Source organism: Microtus pennsylvanicus, chromosome 11, assembly GCF_037038515.1.
Source record: "Microtus pennsylvanicus isolate mMicPen1 chromosome 11, mMicPen1.hap1, whole genome shotgun sequence".
Lineage (NCBI taxonomy): Eukaryota > Metazoa > Chordata > Mammalia > Rodentia > Cricetidae > Microtus > Microtus pennsylvanicus.
The window spans coordinates 12,190,687-12,210,437 of NC_134589.1; the positions used below are offsets into that span (position 1 = coordinate 12,190,687).

General features: G+C 42.6%; 1 protein-coding gene across 3 annotated transcripts; it reads right to left on the bottom strand.

Moving 5' to 3' along the window:
• Positions 1–359: 359 nt before the first annotated feature.
• Positions 360–19,093, bottom strand: Prkar1a (protein kinase cAMP-dependent type I regulatory subunit alpha). Of its 3 annotated transcripts, XM_075990252.1 has the most exons (12): positions 18,721–18,820; positions 18,312–18,524; positions 15,464–15,646; positions 10,384–10,554; positions 9,568–9,659; positions 9,327–9,388; positions 8,354–8,400; positions 7,567–7,725; positions 5,352–5,412; positions 4,157–4,278; positions 3,307–3,388; positions 360–2,584 (listed from the first exon to the last, which is right to left on the bottom strand). In XM_075990252.1, exons 3-12 carry the CDS (start codon positions 15,638–15,640, stop codon positions 2,412–2,414), a joined length of 1,146 nt encoding a protein of 381 aa, XP_075846367.1. In that variant the 5' UTR covers positions 15,641–15,646; positions 18,312–18,524; positions 18,721–18,820; the 3' UTR covers positions 360–2,411. The 3 variants fall into 3 exon arrangements, with proteins under 3 accessions (XP_075846367.1, XP_075846368.1, XP_075846369.1); XM_075990253.1 differs by lacking the exon at positions 18,312–18,524 and having other exon boundaries at positions 18,721–19,093; XM_075990254.1 differs by lacking the exons at positions 18,312–18,524; positions 18,721–18,820 and having other exon boundaries at positions 15,464–15,664.
• Positions 19,094–19,751: the final 658 nt, after the last annotated feature.

Below are 19,751 nucleotides of genomic sequence, written 5' to 3' on the forward strand. Positions count from 1 at the left end.
CAAGACAAACATATCTCTAAGTAGCTAAAGGGCAGATCTCACTAACCAAAGGTCTGCTGCTGTAGAAACCAAGTTTCTCAGCAAGCCTGTAATTCACAAGGCACACAGGTCTGTCCTGGAAAAAGGAAACTGTGACTTTGGACAGAATCTTCCTTTCACAGCTTGCTGGTGAATCTGTCATGTACCCATGAACCCAGCAAGGTTTTGAGATCCACCCTTCGACAAACTGAACTGGAATGTATTTTAAAAAATAAATACTTTTACCAAACCACTAATCCCAAAATTCATGTTCATTCTTGCCCACTGAACTTCTCAGGAGGAGCAGAGAGAAAATAAGGGAAAAAAGAAAAACTGATTCATTTAAGAATTTAAATTATTTAATCTTTTTTATTCCGTTACCTACCATTGAGACAGTCTGTAACAAAAGAACAGCGTATATTAGATTAGCACACAGTATATCAGACTAGTATCCAAAAAAAAAAAAAAAGCCACTGTCCCTTTGGCTATCTCCGCTTTCTCAGCAGATCCAAAGTCACTCATCCATCCAGAGATAATGGTGCCTACAGTCCACAAAGACACAGTCTGCCAACCGTGACTGCTGACTGATATTTAAATTGCACAAAGATAAAGCTTTAAATGTGGTAATTTTTAAATTTAGACTTATCTTGAAAAGTCTAAGAGTGAAAACTACAAAGGGAGTAACCGGCAAGCTAGCATTTGAGTAGAACTCTCTAGAAAGCAGGTGTGTATCTCTGTATACAAGAACAAAGGGGATATATACACATGAAAATGCATTTTATGGCATTCTACATCATTCATTTAAGTACATTTTGGCATTTAAACAAATATCAAATTAAGCTTTAATCTAATAACATAATAATTTTTATTTTTAAATATAAAAAAGATAGCCAAACACAAAAGTACAGAAAACCCTCATTTAATATAGGTTATGGAAATTTTAGAAACAGCAACAAGGTAGCTTTTTACCCCACACTAAAACCTAAATCAAACTTCTTTCCCAAGTCAGTGACAACCTAAAAGCCTTTCACCCTATCAAGAAAAAAAGAAATGAACCAATTACATTAACTGGGAACGCGTAGGAGGGGCTTACTGAACAGAAGCACTTGCACACACACGGAAAATGCTTGTAGTCACTCCCATACAGAACCCGACATTGCACATAAATCGCAACGTGCCTAGTAATGAACTGTGAAATTTTGTTTAAAAAATAACAGTAATAAAAATAAACTGTTGGGTTATCATTGGAATAATGTAACACATAAGGCTGGAAAATACTGAAATACAGTAAAGACTCAAACACAAGTTTACTTTTTAAAAAAATGCACAAAGACACATACAAACAAAAATCAGTAAAGTTCACCAGAGAAATTCAAGGTTAGACAGGAAAAGGCAGGACCCTCAACAGGATGGTCTGAGCCATCCTACCTACCCTCATTAACATAAACCGGGGAGAGAGACTACCTCAAGAACAAAGTTTCCTGTCTCTGGACACCTGACCCCACCCATCTTCAGCAACACTGCCTCCATTTCTTTATCTGGGGCTTGTCCTGTCTCTGTCTATTCTCCCTAAACCCAATCTCCTAGGATCAGTAACTGCAAACGCTCACACCAGTTAGCACAGTTAACAGGGTGTAGCCCTCAAATTCTCACTCACAATTCTGCACATCATCGTCAGTATTTGGCACCAGCTGGATGAGTAGCTATCATCAGAATCTTTGAGTTAAGTCACAACCCAGCAGTTGCCATCTACAACTTGATTTCAAACGTAAAAGGCAGGTACCATCAGTCACAGCAAATATTTCAGGATGGGAGAAGAAAACACTAGCAATGTACAAACAAAACCAGGCTGATGGGGCTGCACTAGTTTCTGTCTGGTAATTAGCAAAACATGGGCATTTCCCACACTTCAACTAGTTGAATTACAGGCAGATATCTTTCTACTGTAGTAGGATTTTTTTTTAAAACCATTCTTTAAAGGTTAAAAATCATTTATTCTATAAAGAAATACAGCAAACATGGCCACAGTCTAAGTATGTCGCTTGTGTCATATGGAAATGGAAATCTGTGTCACTTAAAACCTGCACTGTTATCACATTATGGTAACTCACTGGTGCAGGACCGCCCTCACCAAAAAGCATGGCACTCGCTGCCCAGGTGGAACACTAGCACTGCACAGAGAGAAGCGGTAAGAGCCAAGTCCACAGAACTCTCTATTTATTTGTGAATGAGCACTCAGTTAATGCTCCAAATGAAAAAATGGTGCAATAAAGCAACTTGTAGTATAAAGAGACAGAAGCTGTGAAGCCAGTGGCCACTTGGCGCTGCGGAGAGAGAGAAAGCAGTCTGCAGGAGTGAAGCATGGACGGGGGAGAGAGGCACAGAGGCGGATCTCAGACGGACAGCGACACAAAGCTGTTGTACTGCTGGATGTTTCGCTTGAGGATATCTGAGCATGGGCCAAGGACACGCTCAAACCGAGGCCGGTCCAGCTTAACACACTTCAAAGGGCCACGCGCAACCACTGTGGCAGCCCGGGGACGATTCATCAGCAGGGCAATTTCACCTGGAAAAGAGAAGAGCCATGGCTAAGACCAAACCAACAGCTATGGAAGCCATTTCCTTAAAGGGTCCACTTCTGAGAATGAGAACAAAAATTTACTTTTCTACTAACTTAAGAGGCCCACAAGAACTGCTTGTTAAAAATACTGCCAACTACCAGGTAGGTAATAAAGTCCTTACAGTCAGTCAGTCATGCCAACAGTTCATGCCCCAACACTCAAAGGGTAGAGACAGACGGGAAGACGACTAGTAGTTGGAAGCCAGCCTCACTGTACAGTGAATTCCAGGCATCTAGGCTACATAAGACACAGGTGTGAGTTTATGTGTCCCCATGTCCATTTATTAACTGAGTAAAGTTAAATCTTACAGTATTTCTCTGAGAACAAAAAAGAGTATAGGTTAAGAAATCCAGCAGGCATCATGACTATCATCCCAACACTTAGGAGGCTAAGGCAGTAGATCTAAAAAGGGGCAGCCTGCACTGTTATCTGAGGCCCTATCTCAAAAACAAAGGCAGGGCATGGAGGTGTATACATGTAATCCCATCACTCTAGAAATAGAGGCAGGTGGATCTCTGTGAGTTTGCGGGGCAACCTGGACACAGGGTGAGTTCCAGGAAAGATTCTGCTTCAAAAATAAGTAAATAAGTAAAAAAGAAATTCAAAAACCAATTATGGAAAACTAAGAGATACTTAATCCATGTATTTGTTGTCAAGTTTAACATACCGAAATAATCAGAAGGCCCCAGTCGTCCCACTTCAACAAACTCTTCGTTTTCTGACCGACGCTGCAGCACAGCCGCTGTGCCCTGTAATAACATCAGCAGGAAGCTAAATAGATGCTTCCTAACTGAGGGAAATGGAAAGAACCTGTGCAATCTCAGCTACTCTGCAAAGGGCAGGGAGGACTCCGCAGTTATTTCAACTTGTCTGTGGACTAATGGTCAAAGATCAAAGAGGGGTCATCACGTCACCCTCCCCTCTCCCACACTTCCAACCCTGTGATTTCCGTTTAACCAGGACCCCGCTATCAAGGTTCTTATCAAGCTCAAGCACTTAAAAAGGAGTTGGATTAGTAAATTTTATGTAAAGGTCCAAGCCCAAGCTTGCTTGTGTCTTTAGAAAATAAAATGTAAGACTATCACACTCAAGGTTCATGCTTCTATGGCTGCATTTGCAGTGAGACAAGAGTTCTCTCTATGAAGATGCTATTTGGACCTGCTTAGCAAGCAGGATTATAGGTAGATCTATTTCAGATAGCACTAACTTTAGAATTGTAAATCATTACCCAATAGCCTACACACTTGTGCTTTAAACAATGGTTCAGAATCATACTACGGTTGAGGGGGTTTTTAGCATGGTAAAGAATAATATCACCTATTGTGTCTAAAGCCCTTCGAGAATTCTGACTCTATTCTTTTAAAACTGTAGCAGCCTAAACACAAAGTTATATTCTGAAGTAAAAGATAATTATGAAATAAAACTGTCAGGTAGCCCTAAAACTAAACTATGAATCAGATCAGCTGTACTCCCTCTAGGTGAACAATACTGTCAGGAGTCAAACGCAAGCTCTGTACCTCTAAAATAATGAAGAACTCATCCCCTGGTTCTCCCTGCACCACGATCTTCTGTCCATCTTCAAACTGAACAGGCTCCAATGCATCAGCCACTGTGAGACGCTCCCACTTGTCCAGAGACTCTGAAAGACAAGAATCCAGATTTTCTCCATGTATTTGGAATACTTAAAAATAATAAAATTTAAGCAAAAGCAAACTCTACAGAGATACAACCAAACAGCATCCCCACTCAACATCCCAATAGGACTGTTCTAGGTGCTTGGCAACAGCCCGTGTCTTCAGTCACTGCTGTCTCAGGAGGACTACTTTCCTCTAACTACACATAGCCTCAGAGTCTTCCTTTAACTCTAGTTAGCTTATATCAATGGCATCCCATGGCAAATGGCTAAGAAAATGCAATTCTGAACATTAGCATCAAGTACAGCAAATCTACAAGTAAGTAACCAAAGTAATACCTTCCCCACACACCACTCCAAAGGTTCAAAGAAGTAACTTATCCATTTAACCCCTCAACTCAGTTTACCTTGTGAGCAATAAGGAGCGAGAAAGTAACTTTTGTTCCCAAAGACCCAACTAATGTTCAAAACACTAAAATAAAGGACAAATAAGGCAAGAAAGTCAAATAAATCACTGTAACAAAACAACATCAGATTGTCATCTGGGAAAAATGATCACCCACACCCTACACAGGACAGGTTTTAACATCTCCCAATCTATGTAAGAAAATCTCAAGAGGTATGTCCAATTAATCTGCTCATTTTCAAATTTCAACAGGTCTGAATCTTATCAAAAGAGACCAACAAAGATATCTAACTTTTTTCAGACAAAACCCACTCCTGGGAGCAGGACAGAAGCTGAAGCAGGAATAACTGTCAATGTCCAGAGCACAAAGGACACTGAGAGCTTCCTGCTCCTGTAAAAGGAACAAACAGCATCTATACCACCAGAAAGCTTTTCCCAGGTCTAATTACAGGGTTTGGCATCTATTAGCAAATTAAATGAATACACGTTAAAATTACTGTTAACTTAGACAAACTTTCAGCACTGACAAAATTACATGTTCATGTTTAGCAAAAGTAAACTAAAACATGTATGAAAACACATATGAATGAGCTTGAAGACTTATGTAAAAAACTGTGCCAAGTATCACAAATTCTCCAATTTATCAATTCTTCATATAATTTTCCAAACTCACCTAAAATAGACACTTTACTAAGGAATTCTTCATACATCTTCCTCTTTCTCAGAGTGCTTCCCTGTTTTAAAAAAAAGGCATGTCCAAAAGAGATGCAATTATCACATAACACTGCAAAATAATCTAATTTTCATTTTGCACAAATAAGAAAAAGTAAACCCAAAGCTTGCTACTTCTGTTCTGAAGAGTGAGCTCCTGTGCAGCTCTGCACAAAGCTGTTAGGATCTAAAGCAGCAGCAGGTGTGCAGCCCAAGGGAGGGCACAGTTCTATCAAGGTGAAGTGCCAAGCAGCTCTCCAAAAAGCCAACTAAGCAGCCAATGCATGACAACAGTGTAGCTGACTATCTCCTTCCCCACAGGCTGCAGGCAGGAAGGAACTACTGCCACCTGCAGTGAGGAAAGGAAGACAGTCCTAACTTAGGATCTCATCTAAGACAGTTTACTGGGGACACTTTGAAGAAAACAATACTGTATGTGCTTAAGACAAACTTTGCACACAAGATAAATGACCCCAGTACTATTACATATACCTGTGTAAGGTACACATGTGCATATGACACACACCACCTGCCCGCCATAGCCACAGGTTCCACATCTGCAGTCAACTGCAGACAGAGAGTTTTATGGGGGGAGGGGTGACACACTTGCTCAACAGGCAGACTTTCTTCCTATTTCCTACAGAGTGTATTGATAATATATTAAACAATGTTTACTGTGCTTTAAACATCTCAGCTAAGCTTGGATGGTTTAGCATATACAGACTATGTACATGGATTATGTGCAAATAGTGTTGTCATTTTAGATAAGGGACTTGAACATTCATTCATGGGTTTTAATGCACATAGAATAGAAAACTGGAGGGGGGGAGGGGGGGTAGGCGCCTGCAGCTAAGGAGCTAATGAAAACGGACAGGATCCAGGGGAAAAAGAGTCAGCTTTCTGCAGCGGTGTGGCTGCTGCAAAGCTGCCCATGCACCACTGTGAATTCCAGCAGCACTAACGAAACTCGGTGGAAAATAAATGCAGAGGTGGGAGAGGGACAAGACTCCCTCTCTCTCAGGTACAGGACTACGAAACTGTCAACGAATAAGGAAAAACATTTTAAACAGAAAGAAATACTGATGGAGGAAGGTCATTGGCTAATAAAGGAACTGCCTTGGCCCATTTTATTGGTTAGAACATAGGTGAAGTAAACAGAACAGGATGCTGGGAGGAAGAGGAAGTGAGCTCAGACTCCACAGCTCTCCTCTCCAGAGCAGACGCCTCAGAGAGACGCCATGCCCCAGCTCCGACCCAGGATGGACTTAGGCTAGAATCTTCCCGGTAAGACCGGTGCTCACAGATTATTAGAGATGGGTTGATCGGGATATCAGAATTAGCCAGTAAGGGCTAGAGCTAAAGGACCAAGCAGTGTTTAAATGAATACAGTTTGTGTGTTGTTATTTCGGGCATAAGCTAACCGTGCAGGCAGCTGGGGTGTTGGGGACGCAGCCCCACCGCTCCTATTACTACAAAATACACAAAGATTTCAAAACACAAAAGATGGCATATTTTTTAAAATTATGTGTATGTCTGAGTATGGGTTTGTGCACACGAGTGCAATGCCCATGCAGTCGAGAAGAGGGTATCAGATCCCCTGGAGCTGGAGTTATAGGTGTGTGTGAGCTGCCTGGTGTATGAAACCCCCAGACTGTATCTTCAAACAGCCATATGAGCATCAGGAACTTAAAAAAACATCAGGATCGTTCACTGGGAATTAAAACATCTAGAGTTCTTCTGTACGATTATCACAAATTTCTCAAGAAGTCTCACTGTGAGCAGAATGCCTCCATGGCCTTACTGCTTTGATAGTTCCTCTAAGAAGGCAGCACGCGTTTATTACTGATAACCTCGTTTCAGTTGAGAAAAGATGACTTTCTGAATGACTTTAAATGACCACATGCACTTAAAACCAATCCAGTGGGCAATCTAAGGGGGGTAATTTTAAGTAAGATTCACCCACTAGCAGATTGCTAAGAGGAGATGATCGTTACACACACACACAAGTTTCTCTGGTTACTCCTGACCTAACTTTTGTTTTACTAACCTTGTCTCAAGTGATATATTAACCTAAACACAAAACTATTCAACCATTAAAGGTAGGGAAAGCATTATTTTAACTTGGTGATAAAAAGGATCAGAATTCTAAATCACATTCTAAAAACTCAGCCTCTTACCATGAGGATTCTGCGATAGCTGTCTCGGTCAATGCCCCACAGTTTCACATTTGTCTTTGCTTTGACAGTGGCTGCTCTAGGTGTTCCATAAATCAAAGCCAGTTCTCCAAAGCTCCCTCCTTCCCCAACACTGGTTGCCCATTCATTATTGACATAGACCTAAAATAAAAATGACAGCAAAAAAGTGTTTCTATCTACATATACAAATGTTCTCAGACTTTTCCAGAAGGAAGAATTCTGAACCTGTTTTAAACAAGAGCATACATACTACATATACATCTGCAGAACAGAGCAGAGCAAAACCAATAAGTTCACAAGTTAAATGATCTGATACAGGTACCCTAGCCGATGCCAAGAGAATGCTCAGACACCATTAATATCAAATGACATGCATTTACAGAAAAGCTATGCTGGGGCTTTATGTGTATTAGGTCACTGAATTTCCTGATAATCTACGAGAATGAGGTGATTTTTATCCTCATTTCACTGACAAAAAAAACCAGAAATTTTAAAAGCTGTACTATCCCATAGTGGAGCCCTAAGCTCTCCTTACACCACAGGATACATGCATTTTCAACTGCTACCCCAGTGAAAGTAGTGAACAATATGTATGGACAGGCAAACCATCTATAAAAAGCTTGTGTCATAAAAATACTTGACAAGTGTTGAGGGTATTGACTTATCAAGGCCATAATAATCTACCCTTGCAAACATTATGCTTATTGCTTAACAATTAAAAGTTAAAAATCCAAAGTATCAACATATTTTTGCTATTATTAAATCTTACATCCATTTCTCCTTGATCAATCACATAGAAGTTATCCCCTTCATCACCTGGAAGAGAGTAAAAAGTCAGATCATTAACAAAACAGTCAACGTGTGGGTGAAAGCTAAGTGACTGAACTTAAGGGAAAAACAAGCAAGGTTTTTTCAAAAGACTGACATGAAATTAATCACTCCTTCTGGTCATCTCCCAATATCTTTTAAAACTGTACTTTTAATAAAGCCACTTATGGGAGCCATGAGACAGCTCTGTGGTTAAAGGCACCTACTGCCACATATGACAAGCAGAGTTGGATGTCTGGGACCCACATGCAGGAAGGAGAAACCAATTCCTTCAAGGTGTCTTCTGAGCTCCACAACCCAATGCTGTAGCACACACATGCACATGTGCACATACATATAGACAACATAAATCAATAAAACGTCATTTTAAAAACATTAAGCCACTTACATATAAAAGTTAACTGCTATAGAATGTACAAATACAACAAACAACTCAACAGTAATAAAAGGCTAGGCTGCCACAAAATGGGGAAAGATCTGGCTTATGAAGATTCATGAAAATGTTAAGAATAAGAAAACAAGAAAATATTCAACAAATAAGATTCATGTTAGTCTACACGGGCAAAAATGGTTAAGATTCTGTAGGAGGCACAGAACCATATAACAGATGGGCTATATGATGCAGACTGTGGGTGGTTTTGCTTATTTATTTAATCTTAAAACCAATAAAAAGAACATGTGACTTACTGTTCTGAAATTCTGTACAAAATACAATGACAAGATAGGCATTCCCTTTAATAGTGAAGTTATCAGAAATACTGATCCCACAGAGAAAGCATTACTTTTAACTTAGAGAATTGTTTAATAAAGAAGAAAATACAAAGGCCAATGAGGTAAACAGACTCCAATAAAACAAAAAGAGCATGCCTCATCTCACCTCCTTTCCTATAATCACAATGCACAGCAGCCCTTACCTTGCTGAATAACCGTCTCTCCAGCAATAAAGGAGACTGGAAACATGGCATCAAAAATGTCACTGCAGGACAGAAGAGGCCTGGGTTAGACTTCGCAGGTCTCATCTACAGATTTCAAACAACTTTAGCATTAAAGATCTCAGAGTCTCAGTTTTGTCAGTTGGGCCTAGAACTTGCAACAATGACAAAAGTTTGGTACCACCACCCCACTGTGAAAAGTGTAACCAGTACCCGCACCTACCTTCTCTCATTATCATCAAGGTGTGAAAACAGCACGTTCTTTTCAATGGCTTTGGCTAAAGCAGCCATTGTCTTATAGTCTTTTGGTATAACCTAGAAAAATATTAAAGGCCAAATGACAACCTAGAAACCAAAGACATTTCATGTGTGCATCTTGCATTTCAATTAAACACCATGCCACATAATCGTATCTAAACCAGGCTATTTTGAGTTAAATATTTTCACTACAACACACCTGTATGATTCACAAAGTACTCAATAAATACTGATTAATCCCCTTGCCTAGAGCCAGGCTTATATTTAAAGGTCAGTACTTGATTCCAAGTTAACAAAATTCCAAGTTAAACCAAAAATACCTAGACCAAGATCATTATTCTGAGGCGAAACTATTTTACAACAATCATTTTGTGAACTGTGATCATACAGTATTGCTGGCTTCACAAAACCTAACTCAATGTTGGCAAGCTATGAGGAAGAGCGGAGCAGGATGAATGCAACCTGTAGGATCAAGGTTAAAAGCCAAAACATGAATCACACGGTGTCATACCCTTTCCCTAACCAGGCTGACAGCATGAACTAAGAGAAAAAGGAGTATTGCCCACTTCTGCTGCAAGAATGGGAATCAGCAATGCCTAGATGCAATTACTCACTGGTTTATAATCACCACTCTCTCTTGAGGAGCTATTACGTCTGTTCCCGAGCGCTAACAACTGTGTCTTTGTCTTTCTTTGAAATAGAATATGTACTCATCAAAGGAACAGAGCTGACAACAAGGTGGGCCTCAGAAACAGCTTCCAGCATGTAGATATCAAACTACCTTTCTAACATAGGATGCAGCATCTTCCTCTGTGTAAACCTCAGCACTGATCGCACCACGGCGCCGACGGCCCTTCACCACTGGGTTGGGAGGAGGAGGAGAGATTTCATCCTCCCTGGAGTCGGTGCGCGTGCCACTCTTCTGCAGACACTGAATCTGTTTTGCCTCCTCCTGAAAGAAAGTTGTTTTTCAGAATCTGAAAGCTGGTACTCTCAAATCCCAGTGACAGCCCAGCTCACTTCCAACCTACTCCAATACCAACAAAAGAACAAACAAGTCAGTTCCAAATGGGGGTGGGGTGAAGCACACAACAAAGTAAAATCCGAGAAAAATCACTCCAGCGCGGTTACTCAGTGCCACAGCACACTTTATTAGTGGCAACGCCACTGGTGCTTCTTGAGCCAAGTCACATGAAAAGTGACAAGGACTTCTTATCTACTCAGCCTCTTACTAAAAAAGTTCTTGGGCCTGAAGGGAATAAAATAAGTGTTATCTTCTATTTCTTTACTCATTTCACCCATTCTTTGACTCTTCCAAACATCTTTCAAATTCAAATCAACTTAGCAATAAGCAAATAATTTAGAATAAAAGTGACATACACAAAAAAGAAGAAGACCACCACACCTTGAGATAGTCATTTCTTGTCTCCTATATTCCTACCCTGCCTCTGGCAAACAGATCAATTCAGGGACTCCATACATCTCAAAAGAAGGCAAGAACTGTGACTACCGAGGTACTAGCAGAGCCTGGGCTCTAGTGAAGAATTATCAAACCAGAAAAAAACACAATGAAAAACAAAAATATATCCATGAGTGTATTTTACTGTAAGTACATTTATTTCTAAACTTAGTATTCTAGTAATTCTGTTTCTGGAAGTCTTAAACAAGCTTATGTGTGAAATGACATCTATACAGAAACATTTCTTCTGATTGGTTTTTTTTGTTTTTGTTTTTCAAAATAAAACATTGGAAAAAAAAACAAAATGAAGATCAGTGGCAATGGTTCCACTGTACTCATACAATTGGGTGTCGCCCTTGTGTTAGCTGGTGAGTTAACTCAGGCAGTCAGGTGCTTGAGCATGCATGAGGTCCTGAGTTACATCCTCCAAACCTCCTTGAAAAAAGAGACGTGGCACAAATGTGTAACCCCAGCACTGGGGAGGAGACAGTGCCAGCTCACTGAAGATCCAAGCCAAGGTGAGACCTGTCTCAAAAATACAAGGCGGATGGCTACTAAGGAATGGACCCAAAGGCTGTCTTCCGTCCTCCACACACTTACCTATATGACACATACAAACACACATACACAAAGAGAAAGTTAACCACTCTTAGAAATGAATGCCTCTTTAAACGCCCAGAGATTACCTCCAGAACTCTGGCTACACACAGAGGCAATAATAGGCGGGGAAGACCTGTCATTGTGAACCCTTCTATACTGGCACAATTCCGGTCTGTGACTCGTTTGACGCTCATTTCATTCAGGTCATCCTAGTAACTAACAGGACCTTCCTATCCCACATTAGCACAGAACTACAACACTCACCTAAGTTCCAAGTATAAAAGCAATGAAAAAAAGATCTACCCCTCAAACTAGTCATTGTCATTGCAGAAAATCTTCATTTAAAAATTCACAAATGAGGGCTGGAGAAATGGCTCAGAGGTTGAGAGCACTGACTGCTTTTCCGGAGGTCCTGAGTTCGATTCCCAGCAACCACATGGTGGCTCACAACCATCTGTAATGAGATCTGGTGCCCTCTTCTGGCCTGAGGGCATACATGGAGGCTGAACACTGTGTACATAATAAATAAATAAATCTTTAAAAAAAAAAATTAAAAAAATAAAAAAAAAATTCACAAATGAGGGGCTAGGGAGATGGCTGAGGTGGTAAAAGGCCTGACATGCCAGCATGAGGACCTGTGTTCAGATCCCCAAGACTTAAGTGTGTGTACACACATCTTAGCAGACAAGCAGATCCCTTTAGCATTTGAATCAGCCAGTCTAGCCAGCTAGCCAATCAGTGAACTCCAAATTCAGTGAGGAATCCTGCTTCGAAAGATAGAGAGTACTTGACATCAATCTCTGGCCTCCACATGCATGCATACACACATGTGCACCCACTAACATACACTACATGCACAAACGTTATATACTACACATACATGCCTCACAAATGAGCTATCATTTGGGACTGTATTCTAGTTAACCAAATTTTAAAGATAATTCTAACATAAAAAACACATTCTGACTTTAAGTCTTGTGGATTCCAGTGAGTCTATAAAACAGCAATGTGAATATAACTAATCTTGATGACTCAGACATTACTGAGATCATCCATTTCTAGTACGTACAATGACACATTTTTACAGCCTCACTCAGCTACTGTCAGTCAGCTGTGAGTCTCTCTCAGCTCTGAATCTATTTACTGCTTAGTAATTTTCCTAACTCTTCTGCATATGCTCTGCACTAAACTGAGCTTAAAACTCCCAACTCTTGGGTTCAAATTTGTTTCCACAACTCTTTAAATACGTTTTCCTAAGTATCTGTTCTTCCTTGCCCTTCTCTTCTTTCTTTGTGGACAAGCTTCCCACCCTAAGACTTGAGACTTGGGCACATGATTTGCTAGTCTGGAAGTGGACATGTCACACCACGTACGCTATTGTGGTTTGCCTCTAGAGGCCTTGGATTTCTATTCTTTCTCTGCCTGGAGATCAACAAGCCCTAGATAATGGCTGTTCTTTCTACTCAGACAGAGAACGAGATACACAAAGTAAAGACAAGATAGGCACATGACCAAGAAATATACTGAAATTCCAGGGTTACATGTTGTGGCTGTAATACTTAACTCCTAGGATCACAGCTATGATTTAACTCTCCTTAGATTCAATTGCTGCCTCAGCAAAATGGTATCAATACCAGCTTACACATCTAAACTAATGGGAAAGAGACAGACTCTCTCTGTGTCTCTCATGTGTGTATGTGTGTGTCTGTTTGTGGAACTTCACACGGTATTTAGTAAACAAGAGACATTCAACAGTAGTAGATACAACGCCTCTTATCCAGCAGAAAGGCAAAGTCCTAGTAAATACAGACATAAGAGGACTCAGGTTCCAGGCACAACGGTCTGAACTAAACCGCAGCTGTCTCCATTGACTAACTCTATTCTTTTTGTGTATTTCTCCTGAAGCCATCGCAGGTTCCGGAAACATAACCCGTAGTTAATAGGGAAGGAGATAAGAATGTGAGTTCATTTTCAAGAAATAAAAATTAACACATGATATATGAAATAACAACTTTGTTAAAAAGTCAAAAATCTAGTTAATTAAGAAACAAAGTGGAATATTATATACATATTCAACTCTGGCAAGTCGACAGAGAACCTCAACATAGAAGAAAGGTGTTTTATAATCTAAGTTACTGAGGGAGGAAGGTCCATGCACATTAATTCTAAAATCCCATCCAAGGAAAAACTACAATAACCATTGTGGCTTTCCACCTTGGTTGGTCCTTAAACACTTCTGTGGTTAATTCAGGCTTTGAAATTAGTGTCACACACTCAACACTTCCTATAAAAAGATAGGCACTTAATGTCTCACCGACTTAATCCTCTCATTTGATTCTACTGATGTCCAAAGAAGAGGGATCGCCTTACCGTGACCCATTTCAGAACCAGATCTCCAGGAACACGCTTGATTTCAAAATAGAGCACACTCCTGGCAAGTACGTCTATTATTTAGTGATTGCTTAAGTAAGAGAAAGCCAGTATTTCTACTACAAACCCAAGGTGGCAAGACTGTATTCAGAGGGACTTCTTAGCAGTTTTCCTTTCTTCCCCTCAGTCTAATCATTCTGAACAATAGCATTTTAAAGGTTTCTAAGGAAATAGTGTAAAATACCTGCTTACTGGCTATTCAAATACTTCTTCAGATGCATATTCTTTTACATAGAAACTTCAACAGTAAGAAACTGCCCAAACCAATGTGAATATTGCAGATATTTCTACTATACAGTCAAATATTAAATATGCTATCAGAGAAATGAGTCCCAGTATACTGAACCTCTTCAAAACTTGAATATGCATAGCAAAGTGGCACATTCACCCCCAACGATTTACAGAAGCAAATCAAACCAACTACTGATCACACTGGGTGAACCAAACTTTTATACACATCATCTCTTGAGGAAAGGGCGTAGAAGATCCAAGGTGCAAAACTGCAATTCTGCTTAGGAATGCATTCCTGGAAGCTGAAGAGAAGGCTCGGTAGTTAGGAGCACTTGCCGCTCTCTGCAGAGGACTCGGGCTCAGAGCCATCCACAGTTCTAGCTGCAGGGGATCTGACTCCCTCTTCTGACCGTGGTGGGCAACAGCAAGCACGTAAAGCACACACATTCATTCCTTTAGGCAAAATATTCATACACATAAAAGTAAGTAAATATTTTTTTAAAAGAAAAAAATGTACAACCTGTGTGTCTGTGGGTCACAATGACACACACAAAATACAGATGCAACAACACAGAATAAAAAAATCAAATTGCATACTTTCTGGGAGACAAGTCCTAACCAAAATTATAACTATGGTAAAACTGACAGTTACCAATCTCTACCTTCCCAGCATACAGCTGATTCGTCTTATCTAACAATAAACAGGAGTTCAGAAATTATTTTGATAACACCACCCCAAGCTAGATGTAGATGTGTGACTGTAGTTTTAAGGGTGGGAGAAACTAAAAGCTGGCCACTTTCTTGAAGAGCACTAACTGCTTTTAACTATTTCTCAATTCATATACCTGTCATACCACATTTGATTGACTCTATCTGGTAAAGTCAATTTTAAATATTATTTAAAATAGTCAAAAACCAACTGTTTGGAAACCCTTTAATAGCCAAACAATATTGATTCAATTTGTGATAGATTCTGATTAAAATTACTAAGAGATCCTTCACTGTATGCTAATTAGAATTTCTGTTAGACTGTTGGTCAGAATTCCTCTTCTCCCAAAAGGCACAATCAGCAACACCCAGAAGCATTAACCCTAACAACAACTGCCATGGTCATCACATATCTCCCCTCATTTATTTTTACCTTCTCCAGCCTCTCAAAGTATTCCCGAAGGAATGCCATGGGTCTCTCGGGTCGAGCTGTGCACAACTGCACAATCGAATCCTTTAGCAGGGCCTGGATATTGTGCTTCTGGACATAGATCTCACATTCCCGGAGACTCCGCTCTTCCTCACTGGCGGTAGAACTGCCAGACGCCATGGTTCTCTAGGAGAAAAAGCACGGGTGTGCTGGGTAAGCTATAAAGTATAGATGCGAATTTGGCCTGTGACTTATTAAATTTACTAAGACAACAGATTCACATCAGTCTTTTCCCTACTCAATAGAGTTTTTAAAAGGAGGTGGGGACTGGGATATAAAGTATGTACAGAATTTGAATTCTTCAAAATAAGCATTTCATTTAGTTCCTAATCTGAGGTCAGTAAGCACAGTCAGAGAAGACCCTTAGCTCCTGGGAGGAAGCATGAGCCAGTATGCCCTGCTGAGCAAGCAAGGCAGTGCTGAGCACTCAGGCCTTAAGGGAATTTCATTCAGTAATAGTCTTGCAAAAGACATCATGATGATGACGTGGGAAATGTGTAAACGGTAAACAGGACGGAGAATTACAAGGGCGCACAGGTCGGCTCTAAGTGAAAGCACAGAGCACAGTGAGGAACATCTGACACTCCCCTGTGCACACCTCCCATCCCTTGAGCACAGCTAATGTCACACAGCAAACCACCAGGGCAAAAGAGCAGATTAGCCGAATATTAGCGGAATCAAATTTTCTGAAACACAAAAGAAGCTTCGGGTGCCTTTTCTCAGCAATCTTTCACTCCATTATCTTTCACTGAATTCCAGCCCTAGATGGTAATACAATTACCAGTGGAAAGAGTTGAAAAGGTTGTACTACAAGAAAATAAACTCTATCAAGCAATCTAAGATTTCCTTCATCTGGACGGGAATATGCTAAAATACATTGAAGCTTGCAGGATGGCCCAATAGATAAAACTGCCTGCATTCCAAACTACATTAATGTGAAACAGAAACACAATAATGGGCAGCCAAACTGTCACAGAATTAAAAGCTTGGTACTTTGCTGTCATTCAGTTTTCCTCTTAATTACTAAGCACCTGAGATTAAAAGACTCCCTCTCCGCTCTGCAAACGGCTTTTCAGATTAAATGCTCACAGACCAGCAAAGTAAACCTATGAAATTAAAAGAAACTGCAGGATAAAGAACTACTTCAAAGTGCTATTTTGTTATCATTTTGTTTTGACAACTTTCAAGATAAAGTCAATAACAAGCAATTAACAGACCAGGGGAAAGTTCGTGGCTCCAGGACAGGCTCACAAATTAGAAACCACAGAGGCAGGCCCGCTGATATTTCAGAGTAACTCTAAAGGGAAGATTTTCACTGTAAGATAGCAATTGTTCTTGCCCTGCTTCCTGGTCCGACAACCATATGCAAGGTGGAATCTACTCCAGTGGAATTTTCTCCATTTCAAACGCCGAAGGCCACCAGGAACGTGCAGAACACAGACCTTTTATGGTTCAAAGCAACTAGTCTTATTTCGAGAAGGCCAGTACATGTATATTTAACTGTTCAGAGAAATCGTTCTCCGATCTGGACTCTGGTCGGTAAAGATGGCTCAAGTGAGCCTAATGAGTGGAAAATGGTTTATGCATTACCAAGACCAAAAAGGTGGCGCTGGTAAAGACATACAAACACTCCCCCCCAAATTACTGCAGTCACCATGTCCAACCCCAAGTAATCTAATTTCATGGCCTGAATATTTTTAATCGGGGATGTCCTAATTCCACACTTGTGTTTATTTTTTCAAAGCCCAACAACTTAGCTACCCTCCAAAACAAACACTTCAAAGCCATCACCGCACTGTCTACTGTGTGGGCAGACTGGAGAAAATTCGGTTCTAACGAAACTCTCGCTCTCAGAAGGGCTACATTGGGAGACATATTTAAAACGCTTTGAGAGCCTGTTGCTTGGCCCCTGAAAGATGCCAAGGAACACTAACACGGCCTTGGGGGTCGCCATCTGGTTCCAGCTTTCTTGTCTCTGCTCAAGAAGCCTAACCACTGTGGCTCCCTCGAGTCACCGGCTGTCCCCGCACCCGGACTGAGCTGCAGGGGTTAACAGACGCTGCGTATTTTCGAGAGGGAGGACAGGAGAGTGCCCTTCACTTCACTTAGGCCATGGTCATGGGCACTGAATGCAGAAGGGCGACCCCTCATCCCTCATCAGGCCGGAGGCCTCGGACGCCAAGCAGGAGGCCTGGGAAAGCTGGGGTAGGCGGTGTGGGGGGTGTGGAACTCGGGAAAGGAGAAGAGAAGAGGGGGGGACAAAGGGAAAGGGAGCGAGCCTGAAATCACCGAGTGGAGGGGTGGAGGGGGACGAGCCCGCGAAGGGGAGGGGAACCAGGCGCAGAAATGACCGGGCGGAGATGAAGACTACAGCCGAGTAGCAAGACCAGAACGAAGAACCGTGGCGGATTCCGGTTAAAAATCGAGCTGTTGTCCTTCAGGAAGTGGGGGAGGGAGGGCGAGCGCGGAGGCCGCTGGCGCGCGGGGGCGGAGGCGGCCGGGGAGCCGAGGGAGGCCCGAAGGCCGCGCAGGGCTGGGGAGACGGAGACGCGAAGGCCGGGGGCGGGACGGTGGGGGACACGGGTGGCCTAGGGCCCCGTGAGGAGGAGGGGGTGCAGATGCGACCCGGCAATGCGAGGCCTGCGGCCGCCTCGGAGGCGCAGGGGGTGCGGCCGTCCCCCCGCAGCGCGCTCCCCGGGGCGCCATCTTGGCTCGCTCCCGCGCCTCCAGGAACGCGCGGCGGGGCATCGCGGCCGCTGGCTCCCCGGGCAGCCCGCGGGCCCGCACTCACCTGCGGACGGGCGGACGGCGGCGCGGGCGAGACTTGCACGGGGCGAGGCTGCCGGGGTACCGGGCGTCCTCAGGGTTCAGCTCGCAGCCTCACTCCACTCTGCGATAGCGGCTCGGCGACGGCTCCACCGGAAACGAGCCGACCGCGGCCAATCAGAGCTCGGCTACTGACGTCAATGCGCCTCGCTCTGGCCAGAGCGGTTGCCTTGGCAACCTTAAAGGGGCAGACGCCTGGGTTCCTCCTTCCCCCACCCTTAGCCCGTCGTCTTCTGGCTAGAATCGTTCACTTGCAACGCATCTATCCATCTTATCTCGTCGCGTGTGCACAACCCCTTCCTCGCTCCCATCTTTTCCTCCTCTTCCCGCAAGCCTAGTTTCTGTCTCCTTTCTTTCACCTGCCCCATCCTTACCTGTCTCTAGGTATCTTAGGGGGTCCTCTAGATTCTTCTGCTGTTCGGAGCTCTCAGCCTCTCTCCTCCTCGGTTCCCCTCACGTCTGCCTCCCCCCACGCCTCTGCCTTTTCTCCCTCCCTTCAACCCCTCCTCCAGCTGACCCACGTGGGACGTTCTGGTGACAGGTGGGCGACTCCGCCCTGGGTCCTGCGGGGAGGGGGAGGGGGTGCTCTGGACTCTGGGCAGGCGGGGAGATTCCTGCTGTTTTCCAGGCCCTCGAGGAGGCGGAGGCCCTGGCGGATCTGCCACAGCTGAGCGCAAGCGGATGCTGGGATGCTCGTGGTGGACAGACTGCGCATCCTGAGTAGGCCCCGAAGATAGCCGGGGCTCCGGACTCGGCCTGTCATCCGGTCCAAGAAATCTGAGCCCTTGTCAAGCGTCTGCTTGGCTAATCTGACTGCTGTCATCAGTAGAGGCCCTATGGTGCCTACAGAGGCACAAGACATGGGGGAAAAACTTCCCAAAGGAGATCTGAGTCCTGATAATGCCCTTCACATCATGTCTGATTGCGTGGTGAGCAGTACAAGCGGACAGATGGAGTCACTGACAACACAAGAAATCTCGGCTGCAGGAAGAAAACAGGAGAATTTTGGAGAAAAAAAGCAACTCCGTTATTCCTTCAGCCAACTTTTCTCCATAAGTATCTGAAAATGAAAACAGGGGAGACAATTTTAGGCATATAAAGTCATATGAATAAAATGGGCCTAAATACATAAAGTAGGCTCTTGCAGTATACAGGTCTGAGTGGCTGTGGGTGTTAACGGCCTCATCATGTCTGTTCAGGGGCAGTGTGTGTAGAAAACATTATGTAGAAAACACTCAATACCCAAAAAGGTAATACTATCTCCAGCATAATTTTCACATTGGTCCCAGGTTAAGATATTTAAACTAAATGGTATTTTTAAATTTCACTTTTCCCCCCTACTTTTTCCAATGTCGCTATTAGAAACTTTTAGTTACATTTCCTGTCTCCCATTTCTGTTAGGCAG